This window comes from Arvicola amphibius, chromosome 7 (genome assembly GCF_903992535.2).
Source record: "Arvicola amphibius chromosome 7, mArvAmp1.2, whole genome shotgun sequence".
In the NCBI taxonomy this organism is placed as follows: domain Eukaryota; kingdom Metazoa; phylum Chordata; class Mammalia; order Rodentia; family Cricetidae; genus Arvicola; species Arvicola amphibius.
Window position 1 is genome coordinate 95,127,030 of NC_052053.1, and position 18,483 is coordinate 95,145,512.

Genomic DNA, 18,483 nt, shown 5'->3' on the forward strand with positions numbered 1-18,483 from the left:
TTGATATCTTTGTTTTAATATATGTTCTTATTTTAGCAGGTAAAAGAATCATATCTTTTTTTAAAGAACATTAATATTCTCCAATCCATTATCTGTCTTTTATGCACTTTGCATGTCACCTTTTTTCATTAACATCTGGGATCTTTATAAGAAAAAGAAAAAAATCTCATCTTTAACAAGAGCTTTTCTAGGAGCTGAATTAAATATTAATTTTGGTGTCCCGTCCCCTCCCTGCCCTGCGCGAGAATGTTGAATCTTTAACTTTGGCTGCATCCCTTAAAGCTGAGTGTTACTCATAGTCTAACAAGACGAGGTCCACCAAACTTGGCAGCAGAGATCATTTTAGTCTTGCCGTGACAGCTACCTGGAACACGCTGGTTATTTTTCCAGCTTTGTTTAGGTCTTGTGGAGATATTTGTTGTGACTTTCAAAATTTAGGGGAAATTATTTTAGTGTTTAAAAACACTGAATGAGTTCAAAAGCTAGGAGACTCAAATTTCAGCATCACATCGTTGTCTTTTACTAGACATTTTTGCAGCTACAAAAGTTCAGCTCAGCCCTAGGAAGGGAGTAGAGAGCTGGGCTGGGAGTTTGAACCTATCTACTTTGCATACATTCTTCAGATTTTCTTAATAATCAACTATGTAAATAGAGCTTAAAAACTGATGGTAGGGCTAGGTGTGGTGGTGAATCCCTTTACTCCCAGCACTCAGAAGACAGAGGCAGATCTATCTTTGTGAGTTTCAGGCCAGCCTAGACTGTAAGTGAGTACCAGACTATATAGTAAGACCCTGTTTCAACAAACCAAAACAACAAATTGATGGTGGGATCATAGATTGTTATGATTTCCTTATCCTGATAGTAATTGTATGATTATATTAATGCAAGATTCTTTGCTTCAAAAAGAACAGTTAAATAAAACCCTGTTTCTTAAATTCTATTTGTGGCCCATGAGCATAATTTGATTTTCCAATATTTTTTTCTATGCCCCAGTATAAGCATTAGTCTTTATCCCTCATAATGATTTATTCTGAACTGGAATAGATCCTGCTGTTTCTGTATGTTGTAGAGTCGATGAGTATACACATATATACACTTACACTGATGGATGTGGACCACCTGTGACTAAGCTCCCTGAGTTAGAAAGGGTATGGCAAGAACTGCTGAGGTATGCTCATGATTCAGCTTTATGGGTTGCCATTTTTATGTTTTGTTAAGGTTTGCAGTTCCAGAGCATCAAATTCAGAGCCGAACAGCATGGGAAACATGCTGTTCCACACGGTGGTGGTTTACTTTTAATCTGGAATCTCACTACAAAGGCAAGGCTAACGTGGAGCTTCTTCACAGGCTCCTGTTTTATTTTTCCTTTCATTCTTTCTCCCCTCCCCCACCCCCATCCCCTTTGGTTTTCGAGACAGGATTTCTCTGTAGCTTTGGAGCCTGTCCTGGAACTAGCTCTTGTAGACCAGGCTGGCCTCGAACTCACAGAGATCCGCCTGCCTCTGCCTCCCGAGTGCTGGGATTAAAAGCCTGCGCCACCACCGCCCAGCTTTACTTTTTATTTCTTTAAGAGGCAGGCCGATGATGTCAAGGCTGACCCTGAATTCCTGGGCTCAGGCAGCCTTGCCTCAGCCTCCTAAAGAGCTAAGATGATAGATAGGCACATGCCACCACATTTGACTATGATTGATTTTAAGTAGAAAAATGTATGTAGAACTAAGCTTCTATTTGTTACTATTATGAATTTTAAATACAAAATCATGCCCACCTGGTATGTCCTAATCTTTTTATCTGCTGCCAAATTTGGATAATCTCTGTTGGAAAAATAGATTCCTAAATGAAGTAGTTGCCCTGCATGGATACAGGCTCTGAGTTCCTCCCTTCCCAGGGATTCTTAGGTTGTACTGTGTGTTGCCCTGCACTTCATGCACCTTTCCTTTTCCCTGTCACCCTCCCTCCTGGTATTGATAACTCTTTAAAGCCCTCATCTCTCCCCTTCTCCCACTTTTCCTTCTATTTCTATATGTGCTTAATTGATGTGAAACCCCGGGACATTTATTAGCCTATACAGTAATAGCACTCGACTTGTCCCCTGTTCCTCCAGGAAAGGAAGTTCTTCAAAGGCTTCTTTGGAAAAGTAAGTTTGATGGTGTGATTATGCTTATTCTATAAGGAGTTACACCCCAGTACAGCACTGACATGCTAACAGAATAAAACCTTGATTTCTCCACAAACAGAAACAGATTTGACTGTATCGAAAAATTAAAGAATTAGTTGCTGTCTATGGTTTTACCTGTTTTTCTTCTAATACAAAATCTCATTTTTAGGAAAACCCAATAAATGAATCAAGTAAGTTTCTTTTTTTAATGATCTCTTCAGCACCTGCTATTAGATAAACTATTTGATCTTTCAAAACTGTTTTGTTAGTGTATTAGCTATATTTTTAACAGATAGATTTTAGTTAGGGCCCAAGACTGACAGAAATAGAAAGAAATATTAGAATTAGGTAAAAATTGGAAGTACCCCGAATTTTACATGCAATACTATTACTTTTTTTAAAATCTAAGTTATATTTCAGGAGAATACATGAAAGTACATAAACTTACTTTGAAGATCCTACTGTGATCTTTGACCTGCATTGCTGATCTAGGAAAAGCTGTCATAATTAATAGTCTGCTGCATGGGTGCTGTACTCTCATACTTCTTTAGTGATCCTTGTTCACTGCTCATATCTTCAGAAGGATCAGGGCAAGGAATGTACCTCAGCAGTAGAGTGTTTGCCCAGAATGATCATGCATAGGGCCCAGGTGTCTGTCTCCAATACTAGAGCGAAATAAAAGAGGCTAGAGGGATGGCCGTTAAAAGCAGTTGCTGCTCTTACAGAGGACCCGAGTTCAGTTCCCAGTACCCAGTTTGGGTGGCTCACAACCAGTCCACAGGCCGACCTCATTTAGACTCCTTTCCCGGGTGATTTCAGATTCTACCAAATTGACAATACTAACTGTCACAATGCCAAATTTATATAAGATATTAAAAAATTATGAATCACTTTAATCTTTAATGTTGAATTATTATCATCCTTTATGCAGTGAGGAAGCTGAGGTTTCAGAGGTTAAGTAGCCTCCTTAAACCCAGGTCCAGTAAGTGATAGAAGCTTGGATTTGAACCTAGATAACCCGTCTCCTCCTCTGTCTTAAACACCATGCTATACACCACCACTTTTGCTTTTCTATTTTTCTTCTGTGATGCTGGAGGTTGCACATGCCAGGCCAGTGTTCTACTGTGAACTACATCACAGCCCTTTTTACTTAATCTTTTGAGACATGATCTAATTAATTTGTTGGCCTTGAATTTAGTGATGCTCCTATCTCAGCCTCCTAAATATCTGGGCTTACAAACCTGTTACCAGGCTTCCATTCTCCTGTGTGTGTGGGGGGGGGGGAGGGGTAGAGGACTATTATTTTGGGTTTTTGAGACAAGGTCTCATGCATCCTAGGATGGCCTAGACCTTTCTTTCTACCCAAGGATCACCTGAACCTCTCATTCTCCTGCCTCTGTCTCTGGAAGTGCTGGGGTTACAGGAGTGTACCACTGCGCCTAGTGTTACAAAAACCAGGATGTAGTCCATGTTAGGCAAGCGCTCAATCAACTGAGCTATATCCCTAATTGGCACTCACCTTTAATCCCAGCACTCGGGAGGCAGAGGCGGAATCTCTGTGAGTTCAAGGCCAGCCTGGTCTACAAGAGCAAGTTCCAGGACAGCTAGGGCTACACAAAGAAACCCTGTATGGGGAGGGGAGAACCAAAGTCTTGGTCACTGACTTTTTCTAGATTTAAGAGGGTAAATTATTAATTTTCAGAAGCTAATCCTCACATGCACACTGCATATTCATAGCATCTCAGTGGTGCTCAAGTCAGCACCAGTATATAAAACGTGTTATGGAATGTGCAGTCTGTCCCTAGTCAGTGATGAGTAAGTGTCTTGATTTTCATAGCACAATTACTCTCTTGTTTTAGATAATTTTTATAGTTCTTTTTTTCTCCTTAAACTTTCAGAATTTTCCAGTGCTTGGGAGGCAGAGGCAGGTGGATTTCTGTGAGTTTGAGGCCACTCTGGTATACATACTGAGTTCCAAGACAGCCAGAGCTACGTAGTAAGACCCTGTCTCAAAATAATAAACAATAACAAAACCCTTTCAGAATTTATTTAATTTTATATTCAGTACTGTTTTGTCTCCATGTATGTCTGTGTGAGCGTATACATCACTTGGAGCTGTATTATAGACAGTTACGAGCTGTCATTTAGGTGCTGGGAATTGAACCCGGGTCCTCTGGGAAAGCAGCCAGTGCTCTTAACTAATGAGCCATCTCACCAGCCCTCAGAATGTCTTACTCTATTCTTTTTTCCTACTTGCTTCCTACTGGGCAGATAAACCTGATCCTAGACTGTCATCAGCATTTGACAGTCTGGCTCTCCTTGAAACATTGTTCATCTGGAGTATAGAGAACAATATATTCCTAGCTTTCCTTATACCTCTATCTAAATACTTCTTAGTTGTGGATATTTCTGTACATGCAACTCTACCTAGATGATGTCACCCAATGCTGTGTTATGCCAGGCATTGTGAACTTTGTACTAATATTTCTATCATATAAATAGTATAGCATAGTATCAAAGACAGATTCTGGAGCCATTGCTGTTTAATTCTGCTCTGGGCATTTAGAAGCTTTGTGGTTAATGCCTACCTCAGAAGAGTGTCTTTACCAAAGAATCATGAGGACCTTGTAGGTTATTGTGGAGATACTCCTGTTCTTGTTCCTCTCATCTCATCCTACCCTCTATTCCTTAAAAGACACCAGGAATGCACCTGTGTCAGGGCCTTTGTATTTACTATAGCTCATTATAATATGGAACACACACCATCCAGACACACATATGCTTGACCCACTTCCCCATCTCTTTTCTTTGCTCAAAAGTCTCATCTGAATGAGGCATTTATTTCCACCTGTCTTAAAACCCCACCCCACTGTCTATACACGTTTCCTGTTTGTCCCGCTTGTCGTTGCATACCACCTTCTGACTTATGTGTGTCCCTGTCACTGTAACATAAGCTCTGAGGACACAGATCTTCGGTACCTAGAGGACTGTATGCTCTTTAGTTTCTACTCTACAGTATTTGAGTTTAGTGGATGGATAAATGAAACCCATATTCTCAAGCTCATTCTGTAATATAAGAATCACTCAGTATTAATGAAATACCACTAGATTGTTCAACAATAACAAATGCTGCTAGAACAGAATGGAAATTTAAGTTAAGAAAGTATAATGAAGGTTTTTCTGGAGATAACACCTAGGCTGAGAGTTTGGACTAATTAAGTTGGAAAAGAATGGGAAAATTTAATGAAGCAACCATTACACATAGAGCCAACCTCAAATCTGAGGGAAAGTTGTGTTTCCATCCTTTCTTGCTTTGGAGAATATGCATACATTTGTTCAGCATGGCATTCTCCTCCAAAATTCAAATACCGGTTATGGACACAGTCCTTTTTCCTCAAACTTTAATTAAAATTTAAAACAACACCTGAATCCAAGATCCTGTGGGAGAAAAGTTCGTTCCCTCCCTCCCTCCCTCCCTCCCTCCCTCCCTCCCTCCCTCCCTCCCTCGCTTTCTTATTTATTTATTTTTATTTAGTTTTGTAGACATAGTTTCTTTGTGTGGCTTTGGAACCTGTCCTGGAACTCACTCTGTAGACCAGGCTGGCCTCAAACTCACAGAGATCCCCCTGCCTCTGCCTCCTGAGTGCTGGGATCAAAGGCATGCGCCACCACCGCCCTGCTCTTTTTTATTTTTCAAGGCATACTGCATCATGATTACTTGGCTAGTGTGTCATTATTACTCTGGTGACTGAGTTATCTGTGAATGTGAGTGCTGCTTCTAGGACTTCATAGCTGTGCCGGCCTGAATGGCACTTCCTTACTGTGACCTCTGGGAGAACGACTGTTCAGTCTTTGCGTTCTTAGCTGTCATGTGCTACCCAAACCATCTTGTCTCTGCTGTCAGTTCTTTCGTGGTAATGTGTATTCTTACCTCATTAGTGATCCTGGGAATCATAAACAGAACCTAAGGTGTGAGGCAGTCTAAAATAGTGGATAAGGTGTAAATATGGGGGGTGCAGAATAATGAATCTTTCAAAAGAAATAACTACATTCTAGAAAAATCTTCAGAGCATAGCCCACTGTATTTGTCTTTGAAAAGCAAGTTTTATTGGAAGAAGACTATGCCCATTTGTTTACGTATTGTCTGTGACTTCTTTTGTGCTGCAATGGCAGTTGAGAGGTTGCCATGCAGATTATATGACTGGTAGTGCCCAAAGTATTCACTAGTTGACCCCAGAGAAAGTGCCAATCTCTGATTTAAACACTCATTCTTATAAATGTATCTCGTTTCTTCCAGATTCGCTTAGCATCTATATATAAAAAGGAAGCAATGTAAGGCTCCTCTAATCTACAAAGACTGTCACCAGCCTGTTAGTTCATTGGTTTTCAATTTATTTTAAAAAGTTATTTCTGCTTAATCACTCTGAAGGGATAGGAATGTAGCTCAGTTGGCATAGTGCTTGACTAGCATGCACAAGGTTCAGTCCCAACACACCACTCACCAGGCATACATAGTGGCACACTCCTGTGACCCCAGGAGCTTAAGACAGGAGAATCACAAGTTCAAGGCCAGTTGCTACTTAGAGAGTTCAAGGGTAGCAAGACCCTGTCTCCAAAGTAGACTGACAAAAATTAAAAACTGTGTGGTTCTCTTGTAGCAGCTTTCCTGTAGAGGCTTTAGTCGTCTGCCACTGACTCGCCGCCGGAGCCTGGTTACGAGACATGTGGGTTTAGAATAACAAAGTTTGAGGCCAGCCTAGACTATATAGAAAAACCTTGTCTCAAAATTAAAGAGAGAAAGAAAGAAATTAAAATTTAAAAGATATACTCATAATAAAAGAAATTTAAAGTAGATACTAATTACTTAATCCCAGGGTGGGTATTTAGAAAGTGGCAACTTGAAGCTTTCTACTTAGTCACAGGTCGGCTTGATCCTTCTGTCCAGATGTCACTAAGTTCTAAGTTACTAAAATTCTGTCTATGTTAGGTCCATTTTCTTTCTTTGAAAAATAGTAATCTTTAGTGTGAAACTCTTCTTGACATCAGCATTAGCCAATAGGAATTCCACCTGTAACCCTGAAGTGATGAGCAAGCCAGAGTGTTGTCACAGCAGTAATGATCTCATCCATAATTTCTCACCCATCACCACCACCACGGTTGTATAGTCTGAGGTATGCACCTTTTGGAGAGGGTATTTCCACCACAAGTAAGTCCTACATTTCATGTTTCTTCTAAATTAGTTTTTTTCAATACATTTTGTTCTTTGACAACTTCTTACATGTATATAATGCATTCTGGTTACTTTTTCCCCAGCCTCCCTTACCTTCCTCCCATTGCTGCCAACCTCCATCCCCACTTCTTCCTTTACAGATCTCTTTCCCATAATCACAACTCTGTCTTGTTTTGTGTCCCATAAGGGCCATTTCTGTGACCATGGGTTTGGCACTATCCATTGGATCCTGATGGGTTCACTACTAGGCACACAGTTGTATACTATGCCTCTCCCAGAGTCTATTAGATTACACGCAATACAATCCATTATTATAATATAAATTTTTTATGAAGGCATAAATGAAAAATAAATGTTTCTATAACCATAAAATTGAGCCAAGAGTAAATTTCAGAACATTTCCGAATATTGTAAAGAATCTAACAAAGAGACCAATTCTAAAATGACTTATTTTTCCCAATCCTTCAGTTGGCTAGCCTTGACCTACCTGTTGCTGCAAATGCTGAAGACTGCAGTTTATATAGCAGTATAACATGATGAGTGATAAATCTGCAAATGAAAATACTAAGGACTTTCTGTGCCATTTAGCAGCCTTTAAAAAATGTCATTGGTTGGCTGCCTTCTCTATTCTCCCCACAGCAAATCTTTAGCAAATTCTTTGAACATAAAAAGGGAAGATTTAACGTCCTTCACTTAGCAAAGCTGAAAGCACAACTTTAAAAAAAATTAGCAGTATCATGTAGCATGAATAATAAAACCCGAGAGACCTAAAGGTCAGAAAAGCAAAGCAGCCAGCCACTGACTCTTGCCTCTGCCTCAGACCGAGAATGGGTGATGCTGCCTGCAGGATTCTCAGCTTGAGACTGAGAGTGAGACTCGTCTCCTCCCATCCTACAGCCTCTCTAGGATGCAGGGACAGAATGTTAAATGCCTACTGTAGTCCCTCTTACCTTTATAAAATTCTAGTTACAGTGTATAATCTCTGATCCTTTAACACACACAGTGTTACATATGAAGGAACAGAAGTTCTGTCTCTTGCTTAGCTTGTAAATAATAGCACTGAATCCAGGCTGGTTTTATGTTTCTAGAGTAACTTGCAAATGCATGCAAGTTTTTCAGTCTTCTAGATGTTCTTTGGTCCTCTGCCTGCCTCTGCCCTGTATGTAACTCTCCTTTTTATGGAAGTGCTTTTTTTTTAAGATTTTATTTATTATATACACAGTGTTCTGCCTCCATGTATGCCTGCAGGCCAGAAGAGGGCACCAGATCTCACTGTAGATGGCTGTGAGCTACCATGTGGTTGCTGGGAATTGAACTCAAGACCTCTGGAAGAGCAGTCAGCATTCTTAACCTCTGAGCCATGTCTCCAGCCCTGGAAATGCTTTTTTTTTTTAACCTAGTCTTGCTGTATATGCCTCCAGCCTTAACCTCTTGGTGCTAAGATTATAAGCATGCAGCACCAGCTAACCTTAGAGTAAAACCTGTTGTTGGTTTGAGACAGAGATGCTGACCAGGCTGGCCTTGAACTCACAGAGATTTGCCTGCCTCTGCCTCTCAAGTGCTGGGATCAAAGAGTGCGCCACCACGCTCAGCTAATTAAGCGTTTTAAAGAGTATGTTTAGTATTCATAGACTCTTCTTACCTTTTATGTATTTCTCAGCTCATCTAACTTCCACTTCACTATCAGTCAGGTCCTCCAGGGAAGCCCACTTGGATAGGTGAACGTGGGTGCATATGTACTTTTGGACACATACATGGACGTGTGAGATAGATTATTCTAGGAGCTGGCTCATGAGTTTATGCATGTGGCATGTATGAAGTTTGAGGATAGCAGACTGGAAACTCAAACAAGATTCCTGTGTTACAGACTCAAGGTAGACATTTTCTTTCTCAACTGGTTGAACAGGATTTACCCAAATGTTAAAAGATAATCTCCTTTACCTAAAGTCAGTCACTGCTTGTTTGTTTGTTTGTTGTGTGCCTGCCTACATGCTGTGCCCTCTGAGGCCAGAAAAGGGTGTTGTGTCCTGGGTCTGCTGAAACTGGAGTTACAGGTGGCTGTGAGCCACTGGACCTGAGGGGCAGGATCTGAGTTTCAGTTCTGAAAAATCAAGTGCTCTTAACCACTAAGCCATCTCTCTTGCCCTTGTTTGTTCTTTTAAGATAAAGTCTTTGGCCAGGCCTGTTGGTGCATGCTTTTAATACCGGCACGCAGAGGCACAATCAGGCGAATCTCTGAATTTGAGGCCAGCCTGGTCTTCAAAGTGAGTTCCAGGGGCTGTTGCATAAATCCTGTCTCAAGAAAGATTTAAAAAAAAAAAAAGATAGACATTTCTAGTACACCAGCTGGCCTGGAATCCATTGTGATATCCATGTGACTCAAGCACATGATGATCTCTCCTTAGCCTCCTGAGTGCTGAGATTGCAGGCATGCCTAGCCACCGCAACTTTTAGATTAGTGTTTGATCAAGCAGCCAGGTGGCTACAGCCTAGCCATATTAATACATAAATGTGCTGTCATGACTCTGTTGCTCTGCTGGGTCTTTATGACACAATCCGGTGGGCTCTTCTTCTTCTTTTCTTCTTTTTGGGTTTTTTGTTTTTTGTTTTGTTGTTTGTTTGTTTGTTTGTTTGTTTGAGACAGGGTTTCTTTGTAGCTTTGGAACCTGTCCTAGAGCAAGCTCTTGTAGACCAGGCTGGCCTCGAACTCACAGAGATCTGCCTGCCTCTGCCTCCCGAGTGCTGGGATTAAAGGTGTGCACCACCACTGCCCGGCTCCCAGTAAGCTCTTCTAAGATCTATCTTGGCTTACTTGATCGTTTTATCTCTTCTGACATAGCTGTCCATTACTTTTGAGCCCTGCTCCTTCAGGTCCAATGATAGTCCTCACACATTGTTCTGTCCTATTGGCTATATTCCTTTTCTGACAGTTCAAGTAATTGCTTATCTCCTCCCAGCTCTTTAATTGTTGATGGGTCTCTGGTGTCTTTACCCTTTCTCTTGTCTCCCTTTCTATCTTAAGAATTACCTCACCCGGGCAGTGGTGGCGCATGCCTTTAATCCCAGCACTCAGGAGGCAGAGGCTGGTGGATCTCTGTGAGTTCGAGGCCAACTGGTGTACAAGAGCTAGTTCCAGGACAGCTAGGGTTGTAATACAGAGAAACTCTGTCTTGAAAAACAAAACAACAACAAAAAAGAGGATTATCTCTTGGGGCTGGAGAGATGACTCAGTGGTTAAGAGGACTGGCTGGTCTTCCAGAGGCCCCGAGTTAAATTCCCAGCAATCACATGGTGGCTCACAACCATCTATGATGAGATCTGGTGCCCTCTTCTAGCCTGCAAGCAGAATACTCTATTCATAGTAAATAAATCTTTTAATTATCTCTTGGTGCTAGAGAGAGAGGTCAGCAGTTATGAGCACTGGCTGTGTTTCCAGACATCCTGAGTTCAATTTCCAACACCCACATCACAGCTCACTTCCATCTATAACTGTTGTGCCATGGGATCCAGTGCCCTCTCCTGGTGTACAGATGCACACACAGATAAAACACCCATGTACATAAAATAAAATAACTTTTGTAGACAGAAGTTTCTGTCCCACCTAGTTCCACAGCCAGTCAGTCCCAAAGAATACACAAAGGCATGTATTAATTATAAACTGTTTGGTCTATTAGCTCAGGCTTATTCTTAACTAGCTCTTATAATTTAAATTAACCCATAATTCTTGTCTATGTTTAGCCATGTGGCTTGGTGCCTTTTCTCAGTGCAGCATTTTCATCTTGCTTCCTCTGTGTCTGGTTGGTGACTGACTCTCTCTGCCTTTCCTCTTCCCAGAATTCTCCTAGTCTAGTCGCCCCCTGCCTGGCTGCTGGCCCATCAGTGTTGAGCATTATCCCACAGCAAACCCTTTTTGGGTTTTTTGTTTTGTTTTGTTTTTGGTTGGTTGGTTTGGTTTTTCGAGGCAGGGTTTCTCTGTAGCTTTGGGGCTTGTCCTGGAACCAGGTCTTATAGATCAGGCTGGCCTGGAAGTCACGCTTTGATTAAAGGCATGCATTACCACCTGGTGTAGGAGGGTCTTCTGTCTATGTATTACTTTCATTGGTTAAATAAAGAGACTGCCTTGGCCTTTTGATAGGACAGAAAATTAGGTGGACGAAGTAGACAGAACAGAATGCTGGGAGGAAAAAGGCAGTGTGGCAGGTGCCATGGCTCTCCTCTTCAAGACAGACGCTGGTTAGACTCATGTCAGTAAATCACAATCAAGTAGCGATACACATTAATGGAGATGGGTTAAACAAATATGTAAGAATTAGCCAAGAAGAGGCTAGATATAATGGGCCAGGCAGTGTTTAAATGAATACAGTTTCCATGTAATTATTTCGGGGGCTAAGCTAGCTGGGCCAGACAGAACAAAGGGCCTGTGCTCCTCTTGGGTGGCGGGTCACGGCCCGCTCCTCTTATTACAACAACCACAGCCCAGCTAGCAAACTTGTTTTAAGAAATTATCTTTTGCCAAGTGTAGTAGCATACTCCTTAAATCCAAACACTTGGGAGGCAGAGACAGGAGGATCTCTGTCAGAGGACACCTAGGACAGAGAAACCTTGCCCTCCCCCCCAAAAAATTCTCCTTTTAGCCTCGTTTCTGTTTATTCAGTTGTCTGCTGATGCCCACCTAGCTAGATGCTTGACAGACACCTCGGACTTCCTAAAATCTCCTCTAAAATGAATTTCGCATCTTTTATCTATCTTAGCCAGAGTTACCTTTCACTCCGACACAAGACAGGAACCCATCCTCTCTTATACTCTCTGTAAAACCCCCTTTCTATCTTAGCCAAGATAGCTCAACCCTGATTTTCCCCCCACCTGGAATCTTGTTTATTGATCTCTTTCTGATCTCGTGTACACTGCTGCAAAGTCTTGTTTCAGAATGCTCATCTAGGGACTCAGCAGTTAAGAGCCTTTGCTGTTTCCAGAGGAACCAAGTTTACTGCTCAGTACCCACAAAAGGCAGCTCCTACCTACCTATAACTGCAGCTCCAGGGTACAGCACCACCTTCTGACATCCAGAGATATTGCACTCACAGGCACAGACACAGGCATGATAAACATAAGAATGCATTTTTAGAAAATGCAGGGCTGGAGAGATGGCTCAGAGGTTAAGAGCACTGCTTGCTGTTCCAGAGGTCCTGAGTTCAATTCCCAGAAACCACATGGTGGCTCACAACCATCTGTAGTGAGGTCTGGTGGCCTCTTCTGGCCTTCAGGCATACATATAGACAGAATACTGTATACATAATAAATAAATAAATATTTAAAAAATAAAAGATGTATTTATTTAAAAAAAGAAGAAAGAAAATGCAAACCTAACACCAGTGAGATGGCTCGGTGTGTAGAGGCCCTTGCTGCCAAGCCTAGTGACCCAAGTTCCCTTTCCAGGGCCACATCATAAAAGGGAAGAACTGACTACTGCAAGTTGCTCTCTGACTGCACACACATGCACACACATAGTCAGGTTGATACATAAGAATAGAAATGAAAATCGACTTCATTGTGTTTAATTTTTTTTAGTAGCTTTCATTGCCCAGAGAATTAAGATCCAGTTGCCTAGAAGGCATACAGGTCTTGCGTGATGCGGCCTTCCCTCCTGATTGTCTAGGCCTTCTCTCCTGATTGTCTACCATTGCTTCTTGCCTAGCCTACTTTCAACCTATACTAAAATATTTTCAGAGTGCCAGACTTTTGTACCATTTGCCTTGATGTCTTGGACTACTGTCTTTTTTGTTTGTTTGGTTTGGTTTGGTTTTTTTGTTTTTGTTTTTCAAGACAGGGTTTATCTGTGCCACTTTGTTGTCTATCCTGGAACTAGCTCTTGTAGACCAAATTGGCCTTGAACTCACAGAGATCCGCCTGCCTCTGCCTCCCGAGTGCTGGGATTAAAGGCGTGTGCCACCATCACTGGGCTTGGACTACTGTCTTCTGCCTGCTTCCCTAGCCTTATTTTCGGGCATCAAGAAACATTTTCTCGGGACTCAGTTCTATCTTCTTGGTGTAGCCGTCTCCAGTCCCACACATAGACCCGACTGTCTCTTCTGACCATTGCACGGTTTTCCACTCATCTCTAGCACTTACTATTTTATTGTGTTTTCTTGGAGTATCACTTTTCAGAGGTCTGTGAGTTCTTCCTGTATGCACGGTGGCTAAAACGTTGCAGACATTCACCTGGCATGTGGTGGTGGCAGTGGAGGTGATGAGCCTGGAGTGGGTCCTAGCAGCTTGTTTAACTAGGAGTATGCTTCCACAACCAGGATTCCTGGGCTTAGGGACATGGGAAGGAGAATGGCAGTTCTCTTATTCCTTGACCTTTCTAGAAGCTGCTGCTCCAAATTTGGCACTAGATACCCTTTGGTCTTTACTTCTATTTCAGTATGATACCTACCCTCAGCCTTTGTTTTAATTTGCTTATATCCGTAGACAAGTTAAGAAAGGACCTTAAGTACTATTTCATTGTCTCACAGAGGAAAAAATTACTAACTTGGTCTCAGTGATTCTTATTTGGGTGACAACCCAACAGAGAGGTCTTTTCCAGCCAGCTAAAAGAAAGAACAAAACAAAAAACAAAAACTGGGGTGGGGTGGCACTTGCCTTTAATCCCAGCACTTGGGAGGCAGAGGCAGAAGCAGGCAAATCTCTGAGTTTGAGGCCAGCCTGGTCTACAAAGAGAGTTCCAGGACAGCCAGGGCTACACAGAGAAACCCTGTCTCAAAAAACCAACCAACCAGAAAACAGCACCAAATAACCCTTATCTTCTGTGTAATTTTTAAAACTTCCTTTGCCTTTAGAATATTTTCATGCATTTAATGTCAAATTAAAAACTAAATTAAATCAGAGCTGGAGTGATGGCTCAGCAGTTAAGAGTACTGACTGCTCTTCCAGAGGTCCTGAGTTCAATTCCCAGCACCCACATGGCTGTTCACAACCATCTGTAACTGTAGTCCCCTGGGTCTGGTGCTCTCTTCTGCTGTGCAGATATACATGCAATCAAAACATACATATACATAAATAAATATTTTAAAAAATCAAACAACTCTTGAGGGAATAAATAATGGTTTTTAAAGATTGTTCATAGAGTAATGAAGGTTTCTTGTCATTTTAACATGTCATTTTAACCAAGGGTCACACAGGTTATCAGAGAATAGTAGTAGTCAGCATAATGATTCCGGTTTCTCTGTTGCTTTCCACACTACACCTGTAGATGTTTTTGTGGTGTAACTCCTTATGCATCTAAAATTTATCCGAGTCTTAGTTTCTCAATTGTTTATATTAAATGGGTGAGGAATCCTTGGCCCTCTATGGAATGTGTTATCTTGGTTTTAGTTCGATCTGTCCCTTTTCCTTACTTAGTTTATCTTATGACTTTGTGTTATGTTTCTGAAGTAATAGCTTTGGCTTGTTTTTTTCCTGAATGTTTCTGCAGTTTGGTTGAGTATCTGGGTTTGGGCATCCTTCCTGCGCTTGGACTTCCTCTCCCCTTGTGACTCTTGGAAGACAGAAATCAGTATTTTCTGTGGAAGTCGAATTTTGTTTTTCTTTTAACATTATGTATGTATGTGTCTCCCCTCCCCCTTATCTTTTCAAAGACGGGAAAGAAAGCAGTGAAGGCCGTTCTGTGGGTATCAGCGGACGGACTCAGGGTTGTGGATGAAAAAACCAAGGTAACAGTTTTGTGAGTTCAGATGTTACTGCTCTTGTGATTTTTTAATCTCTGGTGATAAAATGGCGTTAAGTGGTTGTGGTAGCTCTGTAATCCTCCCACGTGTCCAGAGCACAGTCTTTTTAGAGACTTTTTCCATGTCCAGGAAACTAATTTAATCACTCATTTACTTTATGAAAAAAAAAACTCACATTTTGTTCTACATGATATAGCTTATTTCACGTACCAAGCATTAAAGTTTAATGCTAAGATATTGTTAAAATAATCTTAAGATGAGCCTCTCGACCATTCTCTTGCCCTAGCCTCCTAAGTGCTGGGATTGTAGGCCTGAGCCACCATGCATACTGTAATTGGTGGCTTGTCACCATTGGATCCATTTTCCCACCTTTATATTTTACCAGTTGTCAAAATTGGAATTAGTGCTTGTGACAAGGACATGCCATGATCTGCACAAATTAATGCAGATACAGAAGTTTGAACTTCAGATCCCTAACCTTTCTTTGAGCAAGATACTATGTTGTGGTGACACATGAATTTCTAGCATACAAAGAAACAGCAAATATGACTCATTCGTACAGAGAGAGCACAGACCCAATCACAAAATAGTCTGGGAGTTAGGAGCAGCAGACAAAACTTGAAAAGCAGGCATTACAGCTGCACTGAGGGATGTGAAAGAAAAGATGCTACTATTGAATAAACAACCAGGAAATCTCAGAAATTATTTTTTAAAAAAAGCAAAAATCCTGGGGCTGGAATAGAAAATTATACATCTAAAAAATACAGTACTTGAAGTGAAAAAATATCTGTTGGATAGAAATAGAGTTGGTTGGAAAAAAGGAAGAATATAGAACATTGTATATTATCAGTCTGACTTGTATAACAAAGGTAGTGGGACCTCACTATCATGTTTTTGCTGTATTTGCAAATAAACCAAGAGGATTTTAAGACATTGATTTATGTGTGCATACTGCCAAATTGGGCTTGGCAGTTACTGTGAGAGAGCTCCAAGCTAGGACCAACTGACACATACGTACTTTAGAATATGGAGATGAAGTAAGGGAATCATCTGAGCAAGTAATGCCTCATAGTCAAACTCACTGCTCCAACTATTAGATACAGCTATTCCATAGCCCAGTTGCAACCTGTGTAGGGATTCTGCATTGCAGAATTGACCATCCTCCTATAATACTTTTAAGAAGACCAAATAGCTCATAAGCCTTCTCTTGCTCTGTGCTTCCATTTTCTAGGACCTCATAGTTGACCAGACGATAGAGAAAGTTTCTTTCTGTGCCCCAGATAGGAACTTCGACAGAGCTTTTTCTTATATATGCCGAGATGGCACCACTCGGCGCTGGATCTGTCATTGCTTCATGGCTGTCAAGGACACGGTAAGTCCAGCATGGTATCTGCCGTCATGAGGGTTAATTTTAAACTGGAATTTGCAACAGCTGTATGTGTATGTGGTTGTTGGTGCTGTAACTCTTATAGAGCTTTCAAAACCTGCTCTCTTCAGGGGGAGAGACTGAGCCATGCCGTAGGCTGTGCTTTTGCAGCCTGTTTAGAGCGGAAGCAGAAACGGGAGAAGGAATGTGGAGTCACTGCCACCTTTGATGCCAGCAGAACCACTTTTACGAGAGAAGGATCATTCCGAGTCACAACTGCCACTGAACAAGCTGAAAGAGAGGAGATCATGAAACAACTGCAAGATGCCAAGAAAGGTACAGTGTGTTCTACTGTGGTGTGTTCGGTTGGTTGGTTGGTTTGGTTTTTCGAGTCAGGGTTTCTCTGTAACTTTGGAGCCTGTCCCTCTGTAACTTTGGAGCCTGTCCTGGAACTAGCTCTTGTAGACCAGCCTGACCTCGAACTCAAAGAGATCCACCTGCCTCTGCCTCCTGAATGCTGTGATTAAAGGCATGTGTCACAACTGCTTGGCTTTTTTTGGGGGGGAGGGGGTATGTTTATTTAATGCGGATTTTCCCAACAGGTTTATATTTGAAGCTATCAGAGACAAGTTTCCTACAGACAAAAAGAACCCTTGAGATTACAGATATAGCCCAGTGATAGAGCATTTCTAATATGGGTTCTATTTTTATCATTCTTTACCCTCCACCCACACCATACACTCAGAGATTTCTTAGCAACATATGAAGATCTTAAGGACAAAACTAAAATTCTTCACAAGTGCTTTATTTAGAGTGGCTTAAAAACCATATTCTTTCCATTATAGTGAGCTCCTCTGGGGAAGGTGAAGAGTGGTTGAAGAAGCTGCCGAGAAATACCCCTTGCCTATCCTGAAACAGAGTTAATTCCGATGTGTCTATCTCTATGAGACACAAATACCACCAAAGACCAACTTGGAGGAGGAAGCACAGCACCCAGGTGTAGAAACACAAAGGGAGCACGAGCACTGGCTACGGTGCTGGCAGCGAGAGTTCTGGTCTTATCCTGATGCTTTACTTCTCTAATGTTTTGGAGAGTGTGCAGAACCCAGAGCCAGCACTGAGTCTTCTACAGTAGCACTACTTTATTTTTTAAAGATTTATTTATTATGTGTACAGTGTTCTGCCTGCGTGTGTCCCTACTTAACAGAAGAGGGCACAAGATCTCCTTACACATAGTTGTGAGCCACCATGTGGTGCTGGGAACTGAACTCAGGACCTCTAGAAGAACAGCCAGTGCTCTCAACTGCTGAGCCAGCTCTCCATTCCCATCTACCTTATTCATTAAGACCAGGTCTCAGTTCAGCCCAGAGTTCACTGTCTTTGGATAGTTACACTAGCCAGCTTGTTTCAGGGCTCCCTTGTCTCCTCTTAAGTACTGGACTCTCTCTTACACTGAGTGTAAATGCCCACGCAGCATTGGATCCTGGGGAATCCAAGCTCCAGTTGTCAGATTTGTACAAAAAGCCCTTGACTTGCTGAGTCATCTCCTTAGCCTCTCATCCATTGGTTGTTTTACTAGATTTACAGTACTAAACATGAACCCCTTCCTTCAAAGTGGGCCCCGAATCCAATTAGAAAGTAGTTGGTTACTCGTACAATAGACCTCATCTATTGCACCACTGGGCACATCCCGCCTAGCCAACCACAGTTGCAGCTTGCAGGGTCCACTGCTGAGTAACACTGTGTGTGACAGTTTCCTCCAGCACAAGTCTAACTTGACTTCTTTGTCCTATGCCAGAGCATGTGACTTTAGTTATAGGGCTTTATCATCCAGATGACCCATCATTCTTTTGTTTTTAACATTTGTACGTGAAAGATATATGGTAGTTCAGAAGAGAGTGTTCGGATTCCCTGTGAGCTGCCATGTGAGTGCTGGGAATTGAACCTGAGCCCTCTGGAAGAACAGCCAGCCAGTGCTCTTAACCATCAAGCCATCTCTCCA

At 41.8% G+C, this 18,483-nt stretch overlaps 1 protein-coding gene across 11 annotated transcripts in view; it reads left to right on the top strand.

The window, feature by feature from the left end:
* Nucleotides 1-18,483, top strand: part of Numb (NUMB endocytic adaptor protein) — a 124,191-nt gene that overhangs the window by 97,694 nt on the left and 8,014 nt on the right. For 7 of the 11 annotated variants that reach the window (XM_038336027.2, XM_038336029.2, XM_038336028.2 and 4 more), the window contains 4 exons: nt 2,102-2,137; nt 15,026-15,100; nt 16,347-16,487; nt 16,613-16,817. In XM_038336027.2, the coding sequence (XP_038191955.1) occupies nt 2,102-2,137; nt 15,026-15,100; nt 16,347-16,487; nt 16,613-16,817 (457 nt within the window). The remainder of the gene's footprint in view (nt 1-2,101; nt 2,138-15,025; nt 15,101-16,346; nt 16,488-16,612; nt 16,818-18,483) is intronic. The other 4 variants (XM_038336031.2, XM_038336035.2, XM_038336032.2 and 1 more) reach the window with 2 other exon arrangements.